Below are 27,773 nucleotides of genomic sequence, written 5' to 3' on the forward strand. Positions count from 1 at the left end.
GGGCGTTTGAGTTTATAAGCTCTACCTTTGGCAGCCATCCAGCTGCAAATAAAAATCTGCGTGTTAACTTCGTGAACTTAATACTGGCATTTTTATTCAAATTAAACATGGCACCTTGCGAGGTAGCATTTTCATAAGCAGGTCACAAAGCATTTTAACCAAATCTTCCACGGGAAAAGGGAAAACAGGAACAAATTCACTTGCCAAACTACAGCAAACCCTTTATTACAATGTTTTCCTTTATTTCTCCTTTTATGTATACAATTTCAAAAGCCAGACATTGGAAAAGGTATAATCTGTTATTAAAAATGGCACATTTATTGCTACATTACTGTTATATACAAGACAGTTCTCAACTATATATATTTATTTATATTTATATATAAAAAAGAAAAAGAGAGATTGAGTGAGGCACTCTGAGGACGCTGCTGGGATCAACACTGTCCTTGCGCCATGGTGTCAGGCTCTTTACCTGTAAAGGAGTTTCACACTCAATTGCCTCCCCCTTTTTAATTCAACGAAGATGACAAAATTGTTGAAAGCATGTGTTTATTACTGCTTTCTTATACCAAAACAAGTTCAAACCCATCAAATGAACATTTTCATAATGTAATTTTTTTCAACATTGTGTGTTCTTGCAGTGGTCGATTTGCTATTTGCAAATGTCACACTGCGTCTTTGTAGGGACTTCTGTTAAGAAATAAGGTTCCCCCCTCCAAATTTGTATGAGTATGTAGGTTGTAGGCTAATGCGTAGTTTATGTAATACTAAATGACATCAAGTCAGTCTTTTCCTTGGAACAAATCTTCAATATTCAGTACACTACGTGGTCTTGTAATAATATAAAGTAAAACTTCAAATGCAACTCTGAAAGAAGTGATCTGAACTTCTTACAAAAAGTCACTGTCGTCACCATTAAAGAGCTGGAAGTCAGAGTAGAAAATCGTCACTGGAGACTAAGTATACTGAAAGTCACTGCAGCAAAGGGCTTGCACTCCAATATACAGAAATGTAAAATGCTCCAAGTTTTTAGAGGCTCCAGCTAAGACAAAAAATATAAAACTCACACCCTACATTGAAACTGAAGCAACACATACACTGAAACATGTTAATGTGCATCGAAAGCAGACAATCAGAGCCAAAAGCAGTATCTCTTTAAACCCTGCAGTGTCAACTGTTTAGCAATAAAGGTTGGAGAAAAAAAAAAAAACTCTTGACCTGGACCCATGACCTTAACTAAAACAGCAGTTTGGACAATATAATCCAGTTGTATAATTAGAAAATAAGGAATAAAAACTAAACAAGATCTACTTAACATTTATTTATTTAACTAGATACACTGAAAGAAAATCTCTTTATACCATTTTAACTTCTTCCTGAAAATTGAAAAAAGCAATAGGAGAAGGGAGGGTGGGGGAATGAACAAGTACCTCTTTAATCTCCATGATAAATGAAATGATATGGTTCAAAAATAAAACTGTCTTAAATGAAAAATACAAGTTCAGGCACTGATAAGGTATCACTCTCCCATCATGTTAAGTCTTGAGAATGAAAAGGCCACACTATTGATTTGTATAGGTCTTTTTCTTCATCTCTTTTTGTAGAAATTAAACACAAAATGCTCTACCTCCCATTTGTGATTACATGTTGGTTAAAACCATTCACAACATGACATGACATGGGAATAACATCACATAACACTGTTTTGTTCTCCATATTTTCCATTACCTTACACCCAATACCAAAGTCTGCCTCCAAAAGAAATGTGCAGGCTACAACAAAGTGAGCCGCACACCGAGAGCCACTTGGTTTTGGGCAAACCTCAGATATGAAAACTATTATACTGTACTGAAAAGAATCCAGGAATACAACTTTGAAAATGAAGGTGATCCACATTTGTATGGTAGCTACATTCAAAAACCAGTTGCATAATCACCGTAAGAGACAAAAATCCCTTCCACACTTTCCTCAGTGCCTCACTGCGCGAGTAAGAAACGCCTAAACCGGCCCGTGGCACAGACATCATCCACAAATCCCCAAATGGAAAGAAAAATATTCATCTGGGTAACTGATAAGAATTACAACTAAAACTGGAATAACGAATACACCAAACACTTTCCACATTTTTCCTTTTCCATTTGATGACGCAAGTCCTCTGCAATTCAGTTGATTTTTGAATTAATTTTAGAACAATTTCATTTAAATGTCAAATATCCCCTTTTACAGCTCATCTACAATACACTCTAAACTTCAAACTAATATTGCCATTTATGTAAAAAATCTACAATGTATAGACTAACAAAAAATATATATTTTATATATATTTAATTTTGAAAAATGAAACATATCAGAGTGATGTATGAAGTGAATTTACACATCGCACTTCTCGCAGTAAGAAACGTGAGAACAGACTTCCTCAGGAGGAAGGTGAGGGGCTGCTGTCAGTGGGAATGCTAATTTAGGAAAAGAAAGCCTTGGTTACACAAAGGCTTGTCTGCTTCAAACAACTGTGGACTGATGAGATCCTTTTGCCAAAGGAGCCCAAAGTTTTCTGACTTGGGGAAAGAGTTGAGCTGTTTAGTCTGCTGGCACTGTCAGAAAACCATTTCAAGTAAGAGCACTAAGTGGTGCTGATCACTTAGCAAGTGTTTTTCATCAAATGGCTTTTAGCATGACTTTCAGGGCCTGAGATGCACAACAGGTCAACACTTGGAGATTAAACCTATGCATCTGTGCTTTGTATCGTCTCTGTACGCTCTGACATATAAAGCAGTACAAAAACCTGGGTCTTTGAACGGGGGCTTGCTGCAGTGGGTCTTTGAATTTGTGGTCAAGAGAAAGGAAGAACAGTTTTTTTTATTGACAAGACTCCACTTGGATAATTTATCAGCTTCAAAGAAAGAGAATTTGTTTTTCCAGGGCCTCCAGATGCATTGTGGGATGAGACCTGGCTTCAGTCAGAGTTTCCTTCTCTCTAAAGCTTCTTTTGGACTGTTGAAAATTTCATCTCCCCAAATATCTGCTAAGATCAAGGCAAGGTCACTGAATTTAGACAATTCAACTTCAACTATGGGCTTGGTTACATAACATATGTAAGACTGTACCATCACGCTGGGAATGACATACATTAAAAAATAATTGCTCATACACATAAGCAATCCCTCACAATAAATGTTCCTCACATGTAAAGCAATTTGCTTAAATGTCAAATAGAAAATATGTAACAATTAGGCACAAATCCTTGATTCAATTTGTGTTTGTTTAGGTCTCCTTTCTTTCACAAGAGCACCTCTCGGCAGTGTGTCAAGTCCCAATTTGTGGCAGGACAAAAAGTACTCCGGTGTTCCATCATCTTGTGGAAACCAAGAAGAAAAAGAAAAACCTTACATGTATAAAACAAAGCAAAACTAAAAAAAGTTCTTCACATTTGAGCTTGTAGTCATGTTTGGGAGTGTGACAAACAGGCTGTGTCAGTTTTGGCAGTATGCATGTGTGTACGAGTGTGTGAATGTGCATCTTGAAACTTGAACGGACAATACACAGACATGTCCACATATACACACACACACTGAGAATAATGGGTGGAAGAAATCTGTTAAGGCCACATCCTCTGACAGCCAAGGAAACACCACCAGATCTGTGAAAAGGATTGAAAACACGTTTTAGTGTTTCACATACAGAGACGTCAACAAAATATTCATCATACAAAAAATAACAAAAATGTAACAACAATAGGGTAACTTGTTTGTGCTTCAAAACTCTAGATTGTCATGAAACCACTTCCCTTAATCTTAAAATTTCATTTTAGCACAGGCAGAAAATATCTATATTTTGTGATCGTGTGTTACCAGAATTTTGTGTAGTTGCAGAGACCGCTCCCATACCACATGGGCATGCACTTCCAGGAAATCACCTTCCTTGTAATCAAACCTGTTCCCACTGATGCTGCACTATTCTGATAACTTGGTTTACATAATGAGGAATCAACTTTGAAGGAGGACGCAGCTAAAAAAAGTTGCAAACCTTCTATTTTTCATCAGTGTACAATGGCCGAGTTGAAATCTACTCTACCTTGTGTTAGATCAAAAGTAGATTCCCCATGGTAAACAAACCAGACCAAAAATTTGTTTTAGGAATGAAACAAGTTGCCATAATTTCTTCCTAGGGGCTTTTAAGTTATAGCTGTACCACAAAGAAAAACTACACAAAAATACAAGTGATATCTCAAAAGAATAATTTAGTGATCAATGTTTGAGGCTTACCTGGTGTTACATATGGCCAACTGGATTGTGGCCATCTCCTCCCATACTAGGATGACCTCCTGAGAGCTGCATGGGTGTTTCACCCCCCACCCCAGACACCTTCTCCTCCTCTCGGCGTTTTAAACATGCTGCCTTGGGGTTAAGGTTACGCTCTGACAATGAAAACAAAAAGAGTTTGCTCAGTATAAAAGAATGACAAACCGTATATTTAGCAGAGCAGTGCTTTCCATAACTGATGTGCTGCAGACTGACCTCTGACTTGTTGTTCTAAATTGAGGATGACATTGACAGCTTGGTGCAGGATGAGAAGTTTGGTCTGAGGTTTGTCATGGCTGAGGTGCAGCTGGCACATCCTCCCAAGCTCCTTGAATGCCTCGTTGATGTCCCTTACTCTGAGGCGCTCGCGGGCATTGTTAGCAACTCGCCGTTCCTTCTCACGCTCCAGCTTCACCTCAGGTGGCAGATCCTCGTCATCTTCTTCTGGACTAATTACAAAAGAAGAAAAAAAGATTATTTCACTGACAGAGTCATTTTATAAATATAACATCTGAGACCTCAGAGTTAAGCCTACAGAATGACTAACATTACAAACACATTAAATGGCTCTAAAGCATCAACTGAAGAGACTGTACAATTATAACCTCACACCATGTGTGCATCTAAAACATACAGAGTTTAACACAAAAAGTGAAGGCTGGTTAAGTCAAAGCAGCATCTGATGATTACCTGATGATTTTTATTAATAAAAAAATAGACGTGTCAGTTTCTAAAGAGTTCAGAGCTGTGTTTGCATCATTAGTGTTCTCTAAGGGGAAGAGGCGTAACATAGTGTGACTTTGGGCTTGTGTCTATTTGATTAACAAAGATATCAGCTATTTATGGTAGTGTGTAGTTTCCAAACATTTTTTTGTCCTGGAGGCATTTTTTCCTGCTTGGTTGAATACACTTTAAAATTCAAAACTCCTTGGGACCACCAAAAAAAATGCTGAATACAATTAAAAGTCAGATTTTAATTCCATAAACATGCGCTTTGAGTGAGCCCAGTTGCATTAAAATGTACTTTGAGTGAGCCCATAAAGCACAGGAAATTGGTCCTCTACTGGAGAAACTTACTCATCTTTCTGGTCTGAAAGGCTAGAGAGCATCTGGAGGGTCAACGCCTCCTTTCTGAAAATGTGACATGAAGGGAGGGGGATTTCAACATTGTTAAATACCTACAACAGTCATCTGCTTTGTCCTGTGCGCCCCCGATTACCCAGGTTAACATCCATAACATTGTTTTTTGATACAAGTTTTAATTAACAGCTGACAAGTGGGAACATGCGGCAGATATTTACCATCCAAGTTGGGTTCTTTAACATTTCAATTATTGGTGATAGTCACATAAAAAACCCACCTTTGTGGAATATTAACAGTTAATAATAAAAATATAAGCCAGTGAATAAAGAGCAGAACATGTAGTAAGGAAATCTCTACCTTCTTTGATTTCGTGCTATCTTGGAATCCTTCTTTTCATCATCTGATTTTTCTGCAGCAGATGAATTCTCATCGTCCTCTTTGTCTTCTCGTTTGATGTCTGAGCTGCTGGATGAGTGTGTGGAGCGAGGGATACCACCAGGGAGACCTGCAGACAAACAAACAGATGTTAGAATCATAACATTTCACAAAGGACTCCAAAACAGAGAATATGCTTTACATTCAACAGAAGTAAAAGTTAAATTTAAGATAAGATCACCAAAGTAAAAGTCTTTTCCAAGTTAAAACTCATTTGTCAGACTTACTGGTAAAGCCCTCTGGTTGTCCTGACGGCGTGGGTCCGGATGCGTGATGACCGTGCAGAAGAGTGCTGCTGGGAGGAAGACCAGTGGGCTCCTCATGTTTCCCTCCCTGCCGATGAAAAAAAAAGGATCATGATGTGCACCTCATGAGAGCAGGTATTTCACTCTTAAACTTCTCAAACAAAAACAAAAAATTAACTTATGTCAACACTTGAACTGAAGCTATAACTTGATACAAAGGTAGCCACTTATGCACGCAGCTCTTTCAACAACCTGCACTTCCACCTCAGACCAGCAGATGGAGCATGATATTCAATGTTTGATGGTGGACGCCACAAATGAACAGCAAAGTTCACTTCATATTGTTTTCATCCATCCACATCAAAAGTTGTGTTCAAAGAAACACACATGAGACAGTTTGAGCAGGCCAGGTGACTCACCATAGCAGGATGTCTGTTGCTGAGGGCAAGGCTGGCATTGGGGAACGCTGGAGAGAGGCCGCCGAGGCCCCCGTTGTGTACTGAGGACAGCAGGCTGTGCATGTCAGGGTGGGCGCCGTCTAAGCCTGGGCCCTGGCCCACAGCATGGCTACGCAGAACATGAATGGCCTCCTCCAAACGGTCCTCCATTTTACTTTGCTAAAGAAAGAAATTCATTTACCTAAAATATGCTTTTTTCAGTTGGCTTGCAATATGAAGTTTAACTAATTTCAAAAAAATCTGAATAGCAGTAGAAGAATGTTTCAACATACCAGAGCGTGAGGTTGCCCTTCATAGTTGGGTGTGGTGGGTCTCTGCCACTGAGACTGTGCTCCTGCAGAGAGAAATATTGGAATATGGTTTAAATGTAGTGCTTAGCTTCACACCAGATGGAGCTGCAGACACATTTCTCTGCTTGAAAATATCAAACATGCAGAGGATCATTTTTGCTCCAACAGTTTTCAACTGATTCTTTTTTATGTGCAAAAAACAAGGATGCAATCAAACAAAACAAGTTAAATAAATTGGACTGATGAAGTTATTCTGAGCCTGAAATTGAAATATCATCAAAAGGTGTGGTTGCACGAGGGAGAATAAAACACAAGATAAAACCACATGGAGTCAGTGCATCAGTGTTTGGATTGGGAACATTTTTCAGCTGTTAGGATGACAGAAAAATGACATCAAAGAAAAGTTGTATCCAACTAATTTCTTTCAGCAAACCATGCTAAACGAGGTCTTTTGAGCACTAAATGCGTTTTTGTGTCCTAAAGTATGGACGCTCAACGTGGTTATAAGGGATTAATACCTTTAAATATATTAAATGTGATGTCTGTCCAATTATATGACAGAACCAAATTTCACTACAGTTATAAATGTTCTGAAAAGACTATACGAATGAATTGAACTCACCTGCAATAGCCTGAGGTGATCCAGGAGTAGAAGGAGCTGAGGAGAAGTTATTACTGTTGTGGTCTGACGGGTAAATCTGAAAGATGAGGCAAACTCAAAGTTAAAGCTCAGATTAAAAAAAAAAAAAAACAGCAGCATTTCTATTCAGGGTAGTTTGGTTTAAGAGTTTAGTTTGATGATGTGAGAAATACATCCTCCATAACTGCCAGTTTTTTCTCTGACTACTCTCTCTGGCTGGTATGTTCTTACATCTTACAACAGAAATAAATATTTATTTCCTTTACTTCGATCTTTTTTTTTTTTTTTTTTAAAAAAAAAGCACATTAGCAACTGAAATGATGCTCAACCAATAGAGTCATTCCTGCCAACGTAACCCTCTTTGGCTCAATTTGCAGCTTTAGATTATTCTTCATCCAAATTGTCCTACATCACAGATCTTTATTCAGTCAAAAAGAGACGAACCCCATCAAGAAATCATAGAAATTATTTGATTAACCTGGCTTATCTACAAGAATAACTAACCCTAAATAACTCACCGAGGCAAGAGCCTTCCCAATTTCATCTCCTGAACTGCCCGCTGTGGTGCCTCGGCTGGCTGTGGGGACAAAACAAAGCAATGCGAGTCAGATGACCTGTTCATTTGTTTACAAAGGAAAGAATAATGCAATAGACACATGAAGTTTACAATGCTACAAAGATGCTTGTGTCTCAAGAAAAAATCCTAGAATTCATGTACCCATGATTCCCTCGCCATTGATGGCCGGTGTGTGGTTGTAGGTGGTGGAGGCTGAGTGGAAGCCGTTGACTTCGCTGCCGTGCAGAGGATAGTTCTGTGGGGACAGAGGCAGGGGTTGACGCTTCTGGAGAAGGGATACAAGCTTTATAAGGAAAATACATCCAGCAAAGAGAAACAGCAATGTAAATGGCAGATTTAATCATTTTTAAGTTCTACTGTTAAACATTTTTAGACAGAGACTTAAGGCGAGCAGACGTCTAACACTGTGATGAAAACAAAAGCCCTATAGGTTTACTGTAAAACTCTATTACAAGATGAATTTGAAGAAATGCACGACAAGAATGGCAGTAAAGCTGCTTGTACCCACCATTCTGTCCTGTGGGTTGATTGAAGAGAAGGAGCCTGGCTGTCCAATGTGAGGAGAGTTACTCAGCATGGCAGAAAAGCCAGAAGATGACCACGGGTCTTCTAAAGAAAGCAGATGCACATTTGAAAATACAATAAAAGCAAAAAAGCATAAAAGAACAAATTCCTTTTGAGTGATCATGTGTGAATAGTTACCTTGCATGTAGAAAGAGCCAGGGTAGACGGCTCCAGGCTTCCCACCAGGATATCCTCCATTGTCTCTGGAATACTCATCTCCAGATGTGGAGGCATACACCTAAACAAAGATGCAGAGAAATCAGCAGCCGGGCGGAGATTTTCACAACAAATACTTCATGATTCAACATAAAGATTTAATGTGCATCCATAAGCACCCTGAGGGGGAAAAAAAGTTTCTTGGATTTGCTTTTGAAATCCTTTGATTACACTAGCTTAAAGCGGCCACAAGATGGCAAAAGGGAGTCTGCCGGCTGTAGAGGCAGGTCGGCTCCTCGCCTGTGGAGGAGAACACAGCGGCCATGCCATGCTGGGCACAGCGACGGCTTGAATCCCAGTGCACAGTGAGCACTTCCTCTAGCTCCCAGGACCCCAGTGACATTGCACTGCTTGGCCTGCAGCCCCTCCCTATAACACACTCAGTAGCCACTAGCACACATACCATGCATTCAGTGAGCCAACACACACACACACACACACACACACCCATGAACACTCCTCCAGCAAAATCCTCAAACTGGCACTATCCCACTGTTTGTGGCATCAACAGAGGATTGATTACAGAAAATATAAAAATGGGCAGCATCGATGAAATTGGACATTTTATATTAGCACCTTAAAGAGTCCAATCACACATCATCCTACATCAAGCAAACAAACATCGTTGTCGTAAGTGACACACATCTCTCCCCTCCAAAGCCTCAGACATGAGAAGCCCTCAGTTTCCCCACGCCATCAGCCATCAGTCACTCCGTCTTTTCCTCTTCTCCGCTGTAGGACACAGCAGATAGAGGAAGAGAGACAGGGAACGGAGGCTATGCTGCAAAGAATGCTAATCCAGAGAAGGGATTTTTTCTGTAATTTGATTTAACAGGGAGAAGTGGAAAGGGAATGGAGAGATGCACTTCTAATTACAGAGCCATCTGCCTGTTCCTGGACCACATCCAACTCCACAGGCAGCTGGGCTGAGGAGAGGGAGCGAGGAGAGGGAGAGAGATGGGGGCTGGGATCCAGTCAGCGAGCAGGAGAGGGAGAAAGACGGGGAGAGGGAGAGTTATTGCAGTGGGTAGGGGGTGGTAAAGGGGCAAGGGGGAGGATAGGAGGGGAAAAAATGATGGCCCTGATGATTTATGAAATGGGTAGAGAGATAAGGGGTGTTGAGGGGGGACAGGGAAGGTAATCTAAATGACTTAAACAAAGCTTGATATGGCCAGGGGAGTGTGAAGGAAACAGGGGATTTAAAATGATCACGGTTAATTCGGGGGAAAACATGACGGAGATGGCTTCATTTAACAATAGGCTTTGAGTTGTTCTTTCACGGGGAACAATGTCGAGTGAATCCTGCTGCTCTAGATGGGAACAGAAAACTACACAATGACTGGTGCTGCTGGATAATTGTATTCTCAGGAAGAAAGGGGATTTCTAGGCTAAAATCCTCCGCTAATAGGGCTTTAATGTAATTCAGGCTATGACTGTATAAAAGGTCTCCGCTCAAAAAATTAGGGGTTGCTGCATAGGGCGAGAGATGGACGAAGATTGACATCAAACAAACCCCAAACTGATGCATTCACCCACCAAGGCTTTGTCATTAGTCAACTGGACAACTAGGGGGCAGGAGAGAAGTTTCTCCACGCTGTCTGAACGTTACAGGTGACAGTTCACCGGGTCAGGCCAAGGATCTGGTGCACAGGTTCAGGTAGGTTAGGGACGTCTGTAGAGATGAGCAACGGCATTTAAAGTGGCGCCTGTTACTCATCACTCTGGCAATATGATAATAGTTGAAAAAGAACAGATTCATGAAGAGAATAAGGTGAAGAATAAAATAAAAGAAGGGTGGAAGTGAGGGAGGGAGGGAAGACCACAGGATCATCATTGTTGGTCATTAATCTGGGCTCAGACACGGGGCTAAGAGGCCTCGCAAGCACCGCGCCTCACAACTGGGTCACTCACAGGGGGAGGCCCACCCAGGCCATCATGTGGTGAGGCGTAGGCGGAGGGTTGAGTGAAGTGGGGGAGGGGGGTTCACACACACAAACATGTCATCATTCACACTAAAACCACGCGGCCGTCATTTACTGTGCGGGGAACTACTGAGGTTCAGACAGCAAGAGAAAGGGGGGCCTCAGCCAGACAGAGCACGCACACCTAACTTTGTGATGTAGTCACCATCGCCAAGTGTGACCGCACAGTGGATCCACGCTGCACACAGGTGTGGGACAGCACCAATTTCATAACAAACATTAAAAAAAAAAAACCCTGATCTCATCATTCCTGTTACGAGGTCAAGAACAGAGCTAGGCAACAAGTTCAGCAGATCCAACTCTGATCTGTATCCATGATGACGATTAGACAATTAGATAAGAACAAACCTAATCAATGCAGCTACTACGGAAGCTGCATCTGTGTAGCTCAATCTCAAAAAAACTCAGACTACAACAAAACACCAGTTCCACTTGATTTCCTTTTCTGCCAGATTACACATCAGTGGCTCTGCAATTTGGACTTAGTCAGCCATAAAAAGTCTTTGACTTTACTTCAACCATGTGTTGAAGAAAAAAACAGCAAGGTCATGTCAATCTGTCTGGCTCCTGTATATGAGACATCTTCAGCTTTTACTCAGGTGATACTATCAAAGGGCAGGATGGTACCTTGCTTTTCTTAAACTTTCACATAATCAAACTCAAAGCAAACTCAATATTTACAAAAGCTGGACAAAAAGAAACTAGTGTTGATATTCGTCCCTCATGCAGCACAGCAGAGTGGGAGAGCTGCAGGATGCCGTGCTGGAGGTACCGTATCCAGTTTTGAGGTCACTCGTGTCATCTGAGAACTATAGTAGCGTGAGGACTGGGTTACAAAAAATGTTTGTGTACTGGCAGTATTTCATGTTAATGATCCAATGGCAGCTCAAGCAGCAAGATTGGGCTCTGATAGCAACAGTGACGCCACCCAACAACCCAGTCTGGCTCCTTGAACTTGATATATCATGTTTGCTATCTTTCAAAGCTCAGACCTATGAGGAACTAAAAGCATCTGAAGCCAAATTAAAGTTAAGATGGTTAGCATTGTGTTGAAGATGCTGTTCAAATTATTCAAACATCTTCCGACATATCCGTGGTTTAAAGGAGGGGAAAGAGTAAAGGGCTCAATCAAGCAAATTTCACTTGCGCCTCGTCTTTGTCCAGTCACTTAACACTGACAGTGCAGTTCATTCAGTCAATATCAGGCATGAAATGATGACTTGTGTTTCCAGCTATGTGTGGTCGCCATCATCCACGCACACATCAGCTGCTGGGAATTCTGGGCCCTCTGACAAAATGTGACACTTGGTACTGTAAATCAAAGCTCTATATGACGCTTCATACTGCTCTGACCTGGGATTGGGGTTGAACCGCACTCTGAGGAGCAGATTTGATGCTGAATTGAACGTATTGAAATCTAACTCATCTTTTAAATGTTAAGGAATAAAGCTCCAAACTATAAAACAAGTTTAGGAACTAAAGCTGCATGACAAATATTACAAGAAGTGAAACTTTGGCTTAAAGTCAAATTCAGACTCGATCTCGCCAAACAACTTCCTGAATAGTTTCTCCAATGTCTTTGCTTAAAACAGGGGGAAGCCTTCGTATTAAGCCCAGCGAGAGATGAATAAAACTCCCAATTTTACACTATCAGTCTCTTTCTGACTCTGAACTAGAACAGATTTCCTGGTTCATGTATTTTTTCACAAATGTGAGAGATCTTGATATGAATGGGCTTTTATGTGGTTGACAAATAAGGGTTGAAATGTAAGAAACTGAAACCAGAGTCTTGCCAACTGAACTCCTTATCTATTGGCTTCCAGACGTACATATGTCCCTGATGCTCAAATCCAATACCTCGCTCATCTTACACAGCAAGTGGACGTATAGAGCCACTGAAGAAGTTTAACTAACCAAACTTGATGAAGTGCCCAAAATCCTATGAAACTGTGTTTCTGCCTGACAACCAGACCCTGAACACCACTTGAAACCACTTGAGTGCAGTGTACAGACAACCACAGTGATGATGTATACTGGGGCCTAAGTTGCCTGACTGTCAACTCACAGAGTCCGTCTGAGCTGAGGGTCTTTACTCCTGTCTGTCACAGAGCTGCTCAAGCAGAGAGGGGGTAGCAATGTCTACATGCTGTGTGTATGTGTTTTAATGTGTGGAAACTGTGTCAAGAGGCAGGAGAAAGAGAGACGGAGAGGAAGGACTGGCTGCGAGCTGTGAAGGCAAGCAGAAATAAGCTCTCACCGAGGATGGCAGGCCAGGGGGTTTCCGAATCTTCTTTGGCTGGGTTTCTACATCCAGGCAGAAAGAGACACAGAGGAAAGGTGAGAGATGAAACACAAACAAGCACACATATGCTAATGTTAGATCAGTTCAGGTGCAATTCCTTCATGTGCTCTGGGAGACACTAACAAGTACTAAAAGACACAGCAGTGTGTGTGTGTGTGTGTGTGTGTGTGTGTGTGTGTGTGTGTGTGTGTGTGTGTGTGTGTGTGTGTGTGTGTGTCTGTGTGTGTGTCTGTGTGTGTGTGTGTGTGTGTGTGTGTGTGTGTGAGTGTATGTGTGTGTGTGTGTGAGAGAGAGTAAGAAATGGCTCTAGTGATTCACATGCATCCACAAAGCACTTTACGCCTTGCTTTCTGAGTTTCATTCATATAAGTGATTTCATGAGGTCATTTAGGTCAGAAATGCTAACAGGAACTGAAAAAATTGAAGACAAGTACACATCTTTTTTTAAGGGATGCATGATATTGGATTTTTGCCGATATCCGATATGCCAATATATCGAAACCCCTTTTGGCCGATACCGATAATCACAAGTTTGTTTGTTTTTTTCACTGTAAAGAAAGCTAAGTCTATCCTGTACTGAAATTTATATGTTACTCTTATTGTGACAGTCTTATTTGTTTAAGAAACACACATAAAACAAGACAAAAACGTTTGATTTTACCATAAATAAGAAATGTATTATTTTTTCAAACTCAAGACATTCAGTATTGAAATACAGAAAAATAATTTCTTTAGATCACATGAACTTCAAATGTACAATGCATTTTTAAACATAACCAAGTTGCATTTGATTATTTTAGAGCTACTGTAACAACCTGGTGACAGACACAGAGCTCTGCAGTGCAAATAAATGAAGTGCTACATTTTATTTAAGGAGCTTATTTTTCAGATGGAAAATAATAATTATCCTAACTGAATAGCACCTTATCGGCTGTGCATATCGGCAGAAATTTTCATATCTGCCGATACCGATTAACGTGTTTTTAAGCTTTTATCAGCCGATACCGATATTGTGCCGATAATATCGTGCATCCCTAATCTTTTTAAAACAATTATCAACAATTTTTGGATGAAATTCTCATTCCCATCCAGTAAAATGAATTTCATCATTTCAACACACCAATGACTGATGGGAGACTACAGTGAAATGTAACCAGAAATCAGAAAAACATGAAGAAACCACCTTGAGCTTGAATACCACAACATATTTTGTTCCATTTTATGATACATTACTGAAACATTTAACAGATTAACCTGATTAGAAACATTAGCAACAATTATCCTGGAAAAATAGAAAAAATAGAATACGATCCCACAGCATGGACAATGTAGTGTCCAGTTCTCTTACCTATACTCCCCTCAGGTGGCCGTCTCCTGGGGTTGTTGGGGTATGACGGATAAAACTGGGAGCCTGACTTCAGGCCAGAAGGGGACATGGCATCAGGGCTTGGCATTGCTATGTCAGTTGGAAGAAAACCCGGCTAGAAAGGGAAGACACAGAAGCAAGGTTTTGGTAAATAAAATAAAACCCGAGAAGAGCAAATCATCAAAAGCTTCCCCTCTGGGAAATGAAAACAGACAATTTGAAGTGTTTAGTATAAAATGGGAAGTGAGAAACATGGTTTCCTCTATGCAGACATAAAATTAGCACTATGAAAACAAACACAGGCACGTAAGCACATAACTCTGTCTTGAGCTTTAACGGTCAGTGACGTACCTGGCTTCCAAAGGGCTGGTATGGTGGCCTCTCAGTTTTACCTGACAAAGTAAAAGATAACATTAATGTAAGTAACACCATGAGGCAATGGTGTGTGCTAAAACGAATAAAAAGTAGGTTTTCTAAAGTACAAAAAGTCCAGAGATGCCCTCCCATTTTTTCAGTACGCTCAGCTGCATAAAGCCGCCTGCCAGACGAAACCCTGGGGAAGTTTCTGCTTCAGTGCCCTCACATCCCCAACACTCAACAAATGAACACAGGCGCACACACACACACACACACACGCACATAAATGCACGTGGACACATACACAATTTACGACAGAAAAACAATTGGTCATCAAGTATGCACAACAGCCGAAGCGGACAGTATCTCTGTGGCTATTTTAGAGCTGAAAAATGATGGACAACATTTCACCTGAGACTGAGAAGCACATGTACAGACTTATTCTGACTTAATTGCTGAGTTTATTTATGTGAGGACCCCCAATGAGGTGTTGATTGAAAACTAGTTAAGCTAAAGAAAGCTAAAACATACCAGCGATACCTGAACTGATGAATGGAGAGGACAAGCCTTCATGCTCACTGAAGTGGGATCCTTCAGCATAGCCCTGTAACAACAAGAGCATATTGGAAACAACATGTGTTACCTATGAGAAGAGAAAAGGGTTAAAGTAAACAGATCCAGACTACAAACACAGACAAATAAACATAACATACCAGCAGGTCTAAATGAAAACTACTCTTTAAGTCCATCCCTATCTTGTTGGCACACCTCTATACCTTAGTGGTTACCCTCCTGCTGGTGTTCTGTCTAACTAACAGGATCTATGCCAAACAAATCTGCATCAACTCGGGGGATTCAAACCGACTTTCTTAATTATCAACTTGTGGTAATCAAAGCCTGCTGCATCTTTTTCACCCCCTGTTCCTTGTATTTACACTGAGTTGTGCCAAGACATTTACAGGGGATGTGAAGTCGCAATTACCGGTGGGCTTCCACAGAGGTTCTGGGCTACCAGAGAGCTTGCCAATGCCGGATCCTGAGCCAAGGTTATTAGGTAGAAAGTAAAACTACCACTTCAGATCAAACATGGCACACAGCATGAAAAGGCACTAAGCTGTTGCACCGATGGGGGGGTAGAAGGAGTGTGTGTATTTGTCCATGGCAGAGTGATTAACTCAACATGTGCGAGAGTGCGACAATATCATGGCATCTGGTGATAATGCTAAGATCTCCAAACTCAAAATCATGTGCTATTTAAGAGTGCAAGTGTGCTTTTGGATCTTACCCGTCCTTGGCTGAAAGAAGGGCTGTTCTGTTCTGCCGAGCCCCAAGACCCTGAGCCACTGCGCTCATCTATTGCTGTGGAAAGAGGAGTTGTTAATATTGACAGGTAGGTCAGGAGGAGACCATTGAGACAGTCTGAGGCAGAGGATACAGGATCAAAGAGACAGTAGGACTGCAGCACTCCTGTGCATGATGTTTCCAGTCCACAGACAGGAGGACAGAATTATTATCTTAACGCAGGAATGTAGAAATACCTAAACGTTGGACTCACATCAAGGAAACCTGTCACTACATCCTACTCCAAACATTCAGTGTCTTTAAGTGGCCACATGGGCCTGCAGTGGTGAGCGTCACTGCTGATCAAAGATGCTTCTGTCATATTTAAGTTGCAATATTGCGCCATATTTGAAAAAAATATACATCTCAGCGTCCCAAATAGTGTTTATACGGACACTGGATAGCAGAATATTAAACCTCCACATCCCTGATGTTATCCAACACGTTAACTTCCACTCAGTCAATTTGACACATATAAACACCTAAAATACAACAAAACAACAAGGCCCAATGTTTTAGGTAAAGAAAGAACTGATGTGTGGCACAAAGGAAAAACACAGCCAAAAGACTGGTGGAGCAGAAAACTCCAAAATACCCCCATCATCCCCTTCTCCCCATCTTATGCACTAATGCTATCCAGGCTCTCTGGAGACACAAGCCTTAATTGCATACTGATTTGCATAATTGTGCATATTAATGTGGTTGCCTTATGAATATTCATATTTCGTCTTTGATTTTTGCCTAATTAAAAAAATGTGTGTGAGAAAGCAAACGAGAGAGCGGGTAGAAGGAGAAAGCAAGGGGACGAGAGGATGGGAGAGAGAAAGAGGAAGAGGAGGGAGGGCAGAGTGAGAGGGGTCTGGGCTAGATCAGCCGCCTGGCTGACGAGTGAGAATGAGTGATGAGACTAACAGAGCAGTGCAAGCACCTACACACGCTGCGACAGCCGTGATCTATGGAGCTGATGCCAGTGGCATGGAGAATCAGGCGAGCAGGGAGGAGAGGAGACCTCAAAAGATCAGCCCCGCTCACCGTCAGATCAGCCCCGCTGAAAGGCCACAGCACTAATAAAGAGCTGCACCACCGTCAACCGCGTCCAATGGCACAGGACGCTGGTGACGGGCGGGCTGCTAAATAAAGATGACAGACTTCGAATAAGAGATGCTTCTGTCCAACATTCATGACAAAAAAGAGCAAGTGCAAAGGATTCGATGTGACACACACATCTCCTTTAGAGGAGACAAATCGACAGACGAGTAAATAAATGTACATCTTTACTTATGAGTTATTTTTCCTTTTGGAACTTAAGTTTCAGACAAATTGAATGTTGACGGTCAGCTTTTATCATATATATGATGAGCAGGTAACTCACAACATACATGCCATCAATGCCGACCGTGATCTGCACTGGGCAGCCTCACAAAGTAACTTCATAATCTTCACAGTTTTTTTTTCTTCCAACACACAACTCATCCGCCTATGAAGCCTCCATTTGGCCAGCGGGGGTGTGGAGGATAGAGTGAAAGCACGGCTGTGCAGGAGAAGTCTGACAACATTGTTTCACACTTACTGGAGTAATTAACTCGGAGGCAATTAAAACAAGGTGGAGAGCTGCTGAGGTGACACTGACGCTCAGCCAGCCTAGGAGAGCCTGACTCTGCCTGAAGAGAGTCCTTTCTTTGTTGGTGTGAATCCATCCTCACGTGCAATTCTGACCCACACGGACAGAAACTCAGAATGATAAGGTGAGGCAAACGAGGTATTCTCAAAATGACCCATATGTTTCATTAACTGTTTTAAAACAGTTTATGGAAGTCATAGGCTACATTGGCAGTTAAACTCCACACATTTTTTCTAAACAAAGTTGTGTTCCTGTTTTGCTTCTTTACTTTTGTTTTTAAAAAATGTTAAAAAAACAAATATATTGTGTTTCACCCTGTATAAATATTTAATAATTCTGTTCTACACCAACACTTTGCTCCAATCAGATCTACCATCATAAGAGAAAAACTATTCAGCCAAATCTTATTTATCTCACCCTTAATTTACCTCTCACTACACTTTTTAAACATCCAAAAGGCATGTGTATCTGTATCTGCAGAGAATACACAACAAGTTTGAAGACACAAGGTTCAAAAAAAGTGAAACACTTCTCAACACTCAACTTCCTCTCAAAGAAATTAAGAATCCGAGTTAAAAAATGAAAGTGTCCTGAGTTATTTACTTATCGGACATGCCAGTAAGAAGTTTTTGTTGACATTAAACTGTAAGTTCTTTGGACATACATCACAGCCATCCAGATTTTAGCTGGTATGGATCTGCTTTAAGTGAAAGTCACAAAGTAAGACAAACACTGACTCACAACCAGAACCCAGAAAAATATTTATTTTCTAAGCCACAAAGCTTTCTCACGGCTGCAGTCTCTGAAAACATCTAATTTATTTGAAGGAAGCCACTCTCCTTTGAGAATTCCTCTTTTTGTGGGCTTAGATTTTCCAACTACAACCCAACAAAGCGCAGAGAAATACTTGACACTGCCGTGCAGGCGTGTGCAGGTACACAACAGAGAGTGCAAAAGCCAAATGTATCGCTTGTGCACTGGCTACCAAGGGAAACCACATGTTTAAATTCACTATGCTGTTTGTTGTGATCTAAAGGAAGCCGTCCTGTCGCGTCCTGTGCATTTGTGTTTTTCTTTTTGTGTGTGTGTGTGTGTTTGTGTGTGACGGGGGTTGAAGACGTTGCCAGCAGCTGCAGAGGTGACAGAGGGGACGCCTGCCTAAAGGCTTGTGGGCTTGGCCAGCTCCCACCACACACCATCACACTCTGCCTCCCCTACTTCTAAAACATCCCACACTTCTTGCCAATCCTCTCCTGTTTTCTCTCCCCTCCACACTACCCAATACACCCATCCACACACACACACTACTAAGCTACTGAGGAAGGGAGAAGGACGCCTAATGCAATTAGCACCCCTCTGAGCACTTTTGTGTTGATGAATAGAGGTGGTCTGGTGGGCTACTACGCTGCCCACTGTCGTTCCCGCGCTGCTGGGCTCCTGAATATACAAGGCGCCTATGTGACATCATGGATGGACACTGCTCTCTAATGGCCACCATTTCTTCATAACAAACAGACTTCCTAGGCTATAAACACTTTATACCTTATAGTAATGAGAAATCTTTTTGGATTTCTTTTTAAACAGATGATGCTGCTGATGAATTAAGTGGTTACATGAAAAAACAATCATGTTCACCCACCCTCACATATACAGCCCACCTGTACCAGTTTCCTGCCTCATACTGGCTGACCACACTCTGTTTATTATGTGTTCTTGAAAGTCCCGGGCCTCCTGGACTTTAATTCATAGATGTTAACATTTTGACTCCCATGTGCCATTAGAGGGTGCCCACAGATCTCCCAAAGTTAAATGGGACAGCTTGAAGTATCTCATTAAAATGGGTGTCAATGACCAGGGGCCACACTTTAGGACACAAGGAGGGGGGAAGGAATTAACTCCTCACTGCTTAATAATTGCCTGCTGTAATAGAAACAAACAGAATCCTGCCGTCCACGGGCTGATCCCTCTATTCAACAAGCTCTCTCTTCCACTCTGGCCACTCACTGCATGCTGAGCCGGTTTAAGAGGCTGCGAGCTGGGGGTGAGGGACATTGTCTCGGACTCAAGCCATTTCCTGCAGATCAGTGGGGGTAAGAGCCCTGTGCTGTGTTGGGGGAGGAGTGTTTTACACTTCAGGGTGGGGGAGTCGTTTCAAGTCCATAAGCCCCTTTTTTGCCTTTGTTCCTCAGTGGCCAAGTTCTCACTCTGGGGAACACTGGGGAGTGTGACTCGATTTCACACGCCAGGTTGGCAGGGTGACAGAGGAACGAAAGTAACACGACCGACTAATAACATTCAGGAAGAGAGAGGAGCCCACTCAAAAGCTTCAGGTAATGGAGGGGGGTTGACTACAGCTCCTTTACACTTTAAACACTCAAAAAAAATTAAAAAGAAAAAAATGTTGAATGCTAAAACTCATTTCTAAAAGATATAATCAAAGCAGACGCTTAGAAGACACAGAGTGTTAGCTGTCCCATGTCGCCAAACAGGGATTTCTTCATCAACAGTAGAAAACCAAAACACAGGCGCACACAGTCACCAGCCTTTACTCTCTGATAGGACAATATTTCATGACTTCAGTCTCAGATGCTGTGTGAGGTGCAGGCACACCGTTTACAGAATGAAGTGTGAGTTTCTCAGTGCAGCTCAAATCTTACCTGATCCACCAAACTGACTGCTGGCAAGTGTCATCGTCCTGTTTTTCCCATTGGCAACTGGCGGCGCAAACATCTATGAGACAAAAGAGGGAAATCATGGTAAATAATGAAGAAAAAGCACACTACACTTCATACACCCTGTTTTCTCTAATAAAGCAGACACACTGCTCTGACTCGCATTTCAGGGTTGAAACGCTTTGAAGTCTGATACAATTACTTAAAAGCATAATTTCATTACTCTTAGCATAAAAAACATGCAGGGAAAAACTATCCCTTTTCAAAAATTTAAATGTTTTCTTTTTTTTCCTCCATTATTTCGTAATCCTGAAAAAAAGGGAAGAAAAGGAAGAAACAGGAATGCTCCACCAAAAATCTATATGAAAAGAGTCAGGCCGGAAACCTTGAAGGCTTTTTTTTTTTTTTTGTCAAATAAAACCTTCAGTACATTGTTGAAGATCAACTGTGGGCCGCTGTAGAGAGAGTGGTGTTCTGCTTTGTGGTATATTTCTGTGATGTGGCCAAACTCTACTGTACAAAACCTTTTTTTAACTAAGACACTATAATCTTATGTCTTTGCCACATATGATTTCTTTTTTCCCCATGGTATGTCCATTCAGTCCAATAATCAGTTCATACACCACCATTATTTCTGTTACATATGATCGACATATTGCAAAACATTTTTTGTCTCGTTGAACTTCTGTGATGTGCCAACACTTAAAGATGAGGAAATACATTTGTACAATTATTGGCAGTTTCTCACCCAATTATCAATGTCATATTTAGACAGAACATCTGCTGATAGAAATTGGCAGCTGATCAATCTAAGCTTTTCTAACACGACCCAACTGTCTAATGAGAACCTCCCACTCCCCGCACAACAGGGAGTGTTTTTCTGTCAGGGGGAACAGTCCCTTGAAATAATAATGTTGTGGCAGAGGGGAGTACTACATTAACCCCCAAGAAAGACTCAATTGTAATTAAGAAAAAAAAGAAAATCTAAAGCTCGGCTCATGGGATTCATGCAAAACTAAGCTGTAAAAAATAAGAAAATTTAGTAGCTTTTGCAGTGGTGTGAAAACTTTATTTCTAATCAAGTGTATTCTCCCCAGAGGCATCTAAAGGAAAATAAGGTGAGCTGACAAGTTATGGTTTTGAACTCTTTAGGAATTTATCTCCATATATATTAGTGATCCAAAGCTATCAATTTAGCCTTTTTAGCTTTGTAAAAATAAATTTAACTAAAATAAATCACATCGTCATTAGAACCATGAGATAGCTATGTAGCATAAAGTTTAACAGAGGCTTTATGAAAAAGTAGAACAGGTAAATAAAAGAGATCTTTTCTAATCCATTTTGTGAATAATATCAAGAGGACTCTTCTGAAAACATTTTAATGAAATTACTTTCTAAAGTCTAAAAATAAGGAAATCTGACTAAAGAACTTCTTTCTAAGGCAGTTGACTAATCCCAGCTTTTAAAGAACAACTTTATTTTGTCAACAAGACCAAACTAGAACTCACTCCTGATTCAGCGTTTTTCTTTTTAGTGGATCAATAGTCACTGTGACACCAATGCATTTCCTTGTTTTGTATCGCTGTAACACCTACATGATTGAATAACCCTTATTTAAAAAACAAGAATTAATTTTCAACATCAGCCTGAGGTAGTTCACATATATGTAGTCTCTATATGCCAAGAATTAGAAATGGCGATATCATGGACTAACCTAACTGAACATTTTTGAGGCACCACTAGAGAAATTAGGGTAATTTTCTTTCTGTTCTCTCCCCTGACTACTCTCGTGCAGACCTCCAGCTCTCCTCTGCCCATACCCACACCTGTATCGCACTCTTTTTGGCCCTTCCTCCCACTGCCCCCCGCCCCAAAACCACCCAGACTGCTCTCCCACTCTCTTACCGCGCTGAAATCCAGGAGGTCGCTGAGTTCCTTGTCAGTTCCCACTGCAGCCATTCTTTGCTGCTGTTCGCTCATACCCTTCAGTCTCTAATAAACCCTACGAGAGAAATTTGCAGATACAGGATTTTAATGGCACTAGCAAGCACAAAAAAGTTACAAATAAATATTAGAAATGTAAAGGATCAAAGTAATGCATTATTTGAACTACTCTTCCTGTAACCCTTGAGATAACTAACACTGGTTAGTTTTGGGGTCTTTTATGTAACAATACCACGACAGGTTTAGGTATGCCTATATTTAGGGAAGAAAAAAACACCAATTGTATTTGAGTTTCAATCTTCTATTAAATTAAATATTGCAGGTGTGTGACCATAATGTTGATCATTTGGGAAGTTAGTATATAAAATCAATGATTATCTATAGTCTCAGGTGGCAACAACATCCAGCTCAAATTACCATCTCACTGATGCACAGGCTGATGAGGGAAAAACAGAAAACACCAGGCTACTTAACACTAAACACTTTAGCTGGGTCTATTTAAAAATGCTAATATAAGCCAGGCACTGCCTCCCCATCCAAACAGAAGAGACACTGCCATGAAATGATGAATACTCTGCCCTTAGTCAAATCACTACCAAGTAATGAAGAAAAAATTCTTTCATTTTACGCAACCCTGGCAAATAACACAACCATATGTCGATCATTGCTACATAAAAGAGAACGTAATACATTTACAATTACAGACATAATTGGGACTATTGTTAGCCCTAGGAAATAGGGGTGAAAGGCAGAGCTAATGACTGTATGCAAACACGTCATTACCAAATTACCATATGTCAACTCAGAAAGAACCTTGTCAAATGACACAGTGAGCATGAATACTGGATTTACCCTGTGTTTTGCATTCCAACACAAGCCTGGGGCCGCTCTCTGATGCTGAGCGGAGGATCTCTGAGCCTCACAGAGGACTAGTAGTAAGCGGAGTGAGTGGAGGAATAGAGGCACTTGGACACCAACAGGTGGTGTGCTTTTACAGCCTCTTTTGTACTACGGCGTACTAGCATAAATTGATACAACACTAATTTTACATACTTTTCTTGGACAGAAGGCATGATGGTGAATATAATAAGGGGAACTCCAGCCATTTAGATATAGTGAGAGGAATAAAATGAGGATTAACTGGGATACACTTAAAGCATTACAAAGACATAAGAAGAGGTGGCTAATTTTCTACATGTTTGCTAAATATACAAATCCTATTAAAGGTGAAAAACAGTGTAGTCAAAGTGTGGTTAAGTAAGGTGAGCAGAACTAATGTAACCTTGAGAAAGGAAGTGAACACACCGCCCTCTGTATAACAAAGCTAATAACATGGCTGTCACTGCTTTTCCAAACTTTTGAGTGTGATGGCCAATCAAGGGGAAAAAGCAGAGAAACACACCGCTTTGACTTTAACTAAAAAAGTCACTGTTATTGTTTAGCCACCAAGTTTCAAAGAGTATAGCACATGGAGGGGCTTAGTGTAACAAAATGGCATCTTCAGCTACTGCTGGATCAATATTTGAAGCTAACAGATTAGGGGTCTTTGTCACCCCACACAAGAGAGAGAAGGTAGGTCATCTTCAACACAAGAAAAAAGCACTGAGCTGAAACAGATGTATTGTACCAAAAACTTAATGGTACATAAAATCTCAATAGCAAACACGACTTCTGTGTGCCTGCGTTAGGTTATGACCATGGCTTTCAAAGACAACAAAAGGCCACATGAAGTTCCTCCAACCTGCTTCAGGACCGTAAAACCACCTAAGGATAACTGGTGTTGATAATTTAATGCACTCAATTAACATGATATACCTTCTTGCATCTTTGCCTGTGACGAGTCTTCAATAAAAAATAAGGTAACTGACAAAATAATGCGCGTTTGTGTCAATACTTTTCAAATCAGAACAAGGGCCGCAAAGCTTAACTGTTGATTCAGGTGGACTCTATGAAAGCAACGAGAGGATATGTCGTGCCAGAAACATAAATAAGACCTCTTTAATCCGAATTTAACAACTGTAGTAAATGTGTACGGCACACAATGATGCAGGCGGTACATTATTTGACTCCCTTCGCTAGGCCACATCCAGGACCAGGCTACTACTGACTACAACTAACCCAGTCACCATTTATTTTGAACTCTGTTTACATCCTCTTCAACGCTAACAAAATACGTAAACTACGTTAACAGCTCGCTTGGGTACAAAAGTATGTGTTTAAACTGCAACGGCAGTAGCAACGCAGAACAAAAGCAATGCCCCAAACTTTAAGCAACAAACAGGGTGCTCTTTCTTTCTCATATTAGGGTCCAAGTCGTGCATTATGAGGGAGTTCAGTGGAGGAGTCGGTGGGGGTGGGAGCATGAGGAATTTCCTGCCAAATGTGCCATAAAATAAAGTCGAACTGGTGGCCAGACACTTCCATAAAGGAATGTTTAAAGGGATATTAAAAAGGGGGTTATGGAAAGTTTGTCCCTTGGTTGTATGGAAAACACATCTAGGCCCACAACACAAAGTTTAGCTAAAATGCTCCCCAACATTACACGACGAAATTATTTCGTATTTCAACTAGTCCAGGGCATATCGGAAACACACGGTGAAAAACAAAACGAGGCTTGTTAGTCCGGACTAATATTAACGTAAGTTCAGTCTTTTAGCAGAACAAAGGAGTAATTTCCTCCTCTCCGTGGTCGATGCGGAGACCATCACACACTTGGCTCGCCACCTCAAACCAGACAAAAACTTAACATCCCCCGCTTTAACCACACATTCCCAAAAACTTTTCCAAAATTGCAGGCGTCAAAATAGGTGACAGTAAAACACATCGAATTCATGCAAGTTCCCCCGAAACATGAAGTGAAATAAGGTGTTTTTACCTCTCCTGGCCAAATGTCTGATATCCAACAGTAAAAAGAAAAGCGGAGACTCGCAAGGGGAAAAACATAAAACTTCAAGAGAATTTCGACCTCAGTGCATGAAACGCATTGGAGCGCCGTAGATGTCTTCCTTTTGTTCCGGCAACCCTGTTTTTCCACACAGCGCCCACGTGTTTGCTTCAATGTAACAAGTCTGTGTGCAAACAAATCTATTACAATAACTAATCTCGCGTCTTCCTTTTTTGTTGTTACAACTGAGATGATTTCATTCTTCTCGTAGACATCTTCACCACCTCCGTCCACATTGTCAGACGCAACACTGTATCCCTCCGCACAAAAGTGAGGGCCTCAATGCCAGCGGTGTCCGATTTCAAATGCCTTTGAAAGATGGGGTATTTTTACTGCGAAAAAAATACAAACGATCGTCTACCGATGGCCAAAATTGTGGAAATGCCCAATTCCGAGGAGTAGTGTTGCCAATTGTCGCCGCTGTCTTCAAAATGCAGGAGCGCTTGCGAGTACTATGTCGTCCAGCGGAAGGCTATCCTAAGAAAGTTACCTGCGATTACACAGCAGCAGCTTGACGAGATGGCACGATAAATGTGAGTGATCTCAGCCAATCAAAAAACGTATGTGCTTGATTAGCAGTAACGGCAGCCATAGAACGACCGGGAAAAGGGTTTATCCCCGCCTTCCTCTTGACGCTCACTTTCCCTGTGTGCTGAGGGAGGCTGGCTGAGGGGGGCTCCAACATGCCCGCTGACATCATTTTATTACTTTGGTTGCTGTGTCCGCAGCTTCCTCTTTTATTTTCTTAAAAAAAAAAAAAAAAAACATTAAAAATAGCCAGTCAATAGTACAACCCGGACCATATATCACACTCGTGACCGCAGCTTAACGGCAGCAACGGCTAATTATAATTTAATTAATTGTTTCATTAGTTAGAAATACTACAGCTGCAGCTACATTACCAGTACCAAATGGGGCACTATATTTAATTTATCAATAGTATGACTCTATATTTGGGTTTGAAAGTGTATTACGGTGTATATTATATCGGTAAATATACAACGAAGCTCATCTCATTAAGACATTTCTACTTTTTTTTTTCTTTTTTCTTTTTCTTTTTTTTTTTTCTTTTTTTTTTTTTTTTTTTTACCTAGTAAGCACTATTGTTAACTATGATAGGTTTCCAAGCATTGTTGTTTTTCCAAGTTCCATTTTAAATGTTGTGATGATTGCTATTAATATGCCACACTATTTCATTCAGTACTGATATACCTACTGTTTTAGTCTTTACTGAATCAGCACCCTGGTTAATTTAAAAATGCCAATAAAATGCCAAAATTTAAATCTTTAATAATATATAATAGGTTACAATAAGATTCTTATTCTAATCCAACCAGCAGTTCAATCCCAAAGTAATTCATCAATCCTTTATGATCAATGAATTATTTTATTTTATTTAAAGCTGCTGAAACCACCATAGGATTTACATATCTTTTTATAAAACTTTCTAAAAAAAATAGATACAATGATACATTAAACCCGCATAACAGATAGAGAGGCTATGGATCTCTTTTTTTTTGTCAATCGCCCAGTATTAAGCAATTTATTGATTCTCCTGTTAAGCTTTTTTCTGGTCTTTTGCAAGTGAGCTGATAAACATAAAACCAACTCCACCCCTGGTAGCCAAACTGCCTGCTTCAGAGCAGAGAGGAGAGAAGGGAGAGCAGAGAGTAGGATCACACAGTGAGGGGAGGAGGGGGTTTGTGTGTGTGTGTGTGTGTGTGTGTGTGTGTGTGTGTGTGTGTGTGTGTGTGTGTGTGTGTGTGTGTGTGTGTGTGTGTGTGTGTGTGTGTGTGTGTGTGTGTGTGTGTACGCGCCTGTGAGTGTAAGTGTTATGAGGGGGGTTCAGAGAAAACAGTTCTTACAGGGAGGCCGAACCGGATGATTGCTGCAAATGTGTCTATTATGTTCAAATGCTGCTTAAAAGACTGCAGTACCCGCAGATCGATATTCAAACAGCAGTGTAGACACCGTGATGATTAACTATACACAGAGGGATAAGATAAAATGACCCTGATATAAAACTAATGCTTTTACCACCTTTACTCAGTATGCACGCTGCACCCCTCTCACAAAAACACACAATAACCACTCTCTAGAAAAGTGTAGGTAGGTGTTAGACAGCTGTTGTTTTTATCCCGAGGGCAAACCTCGCCAAAGAAGAGGGAAGTTAAGATAACCCTGCTTTGTTTCCCAGTCTACAACCTCCAAAATTACCCTGGTATATTGACACAGACTCTAGACCTGTCATGTTTTGAAGAGACAGAAAAACAAAAACATATAAAAATGTTGGCTTTATCTTATTTCCTAAACATGTAAGCACCCAGTCATTAGTACTGACCACTTTGAAGGCCTATTAACTAACATCTTTTAAGCTATCATGTGGGCAGGTTGCCATGACTTAGCTTTAGGCCAAATAAAGACATGCAATATGCAGA

The 27,773-nt window shown here is 40.9% G+C and overlaps 1 protein-coding gene across 7 annotated transcripts; it reads right to left on the minus strand.

Moving 5' to 3' along the window:
* Positions 1 to 205: 205 nt before the first annotated feature.
* On the minus strand, positions 206 to 25,826 carry tcf3b (transcription factor 3b). 7 transcript variants are annotated; one of them, XM_074668987.1, is made up of 21 exons: positions 25,267 to 25,825; positions 22,353 to 22,449; positions 20,433 to 20,505; positions 16,099 to 16,172; positions 15,345 to 15,417; positions 14,808 to 14,848; positions 14,439 to 14,571; positions 13,046 to 13,092; positions 8,729 to 8,828; positions 8,535 to 8,635; positions 8,168 to 8,291; positions 7,968 to 8,026; positions 7,432 to 7,507; positions 6,792 to 6,853; positions 6,481 to 6,678; positions 6,044 to 6,149; positions 5,739 to 5,886; positions 5,376 to 5,429; positions 4,515 to 4,747; positions 4,263 to 4,414; positions 207 to 3,637 (listed from the first exon to the last, which is right to left on the minus strand). In XM_074668987.1, the coding sequence occupies exons 2-20, from the start codon at positions 22,425 to 22,427 to the stop codon at positions 4,269 to 4,271; spliced, it is 1,923 nt and encodes a 640-aa protein (XP_074525088.1). In that variant the 5' UTR covers positions 22,428 to 22,449; positions 25,267 to 25,825; the 3' UTR covers positions 207 to 3,637; positions 4,263 to 4,268. The 7 variants fall into 7 exon arrangements, with proteins under 7 accessions (XP_074525087.1, XP_074525088.1, XP_074525086.1 ...); XM_074668989.1 differs by having other exon boundaries at positions 208 to 3,637; positions 8,168 to 8,261; XM_074668985.1 differs by having other exon boundaries at positions 8,168 to 8,261; positions 8,535 to 8,828; positions 15,354 to 15,417; positions 25,267 to 25,826.
* Between the last annotated feature and the right edge of the window lie 1,947 nt (positions 25,827 to 27,773).

Source organism: Halichoeres trimaculatus, unplaced genomic scaffold (assembly GCF_033239565.1).
Source record: "Halichoeres trimaculatus isolate MK-OKI-2021-1 unplaced genomic scaffold, fHalTri1.1 fHalTri1_scaffold_4, whole genome shotgun sequence".
In the NCBI taxonomy this organism is placed as follows: Eukaryota; Metazoa; Chordata; class Actinopteri; order Labriformes; family Labridae; genus Halichoeres; species Halichoeres trimaculatus.

Coding starts and splice junctions, on each gene's coding strand:
- tcf3b (XM_074668984.1), bottom strand. CDS start 22,427: ATGAGCGAACAGCAGCAAAGAATGGCTGCAGTGGGAACTGACAAGGAA. Junction 16,173..20,432: donor CAGTCAGTTTGGTGGATCAG/GTAAGATTTGAG, acceptor CTCTTTCCACAG/CAATAGATGAGCGCAGTGGC. Junction 14,849..15,344: donor CATCAGTTCAGGTATCGCTG/GTATGTTTTAGC, acceptor TTACTTTGTCAG/GTAAAACTGAGAGGCCACCA.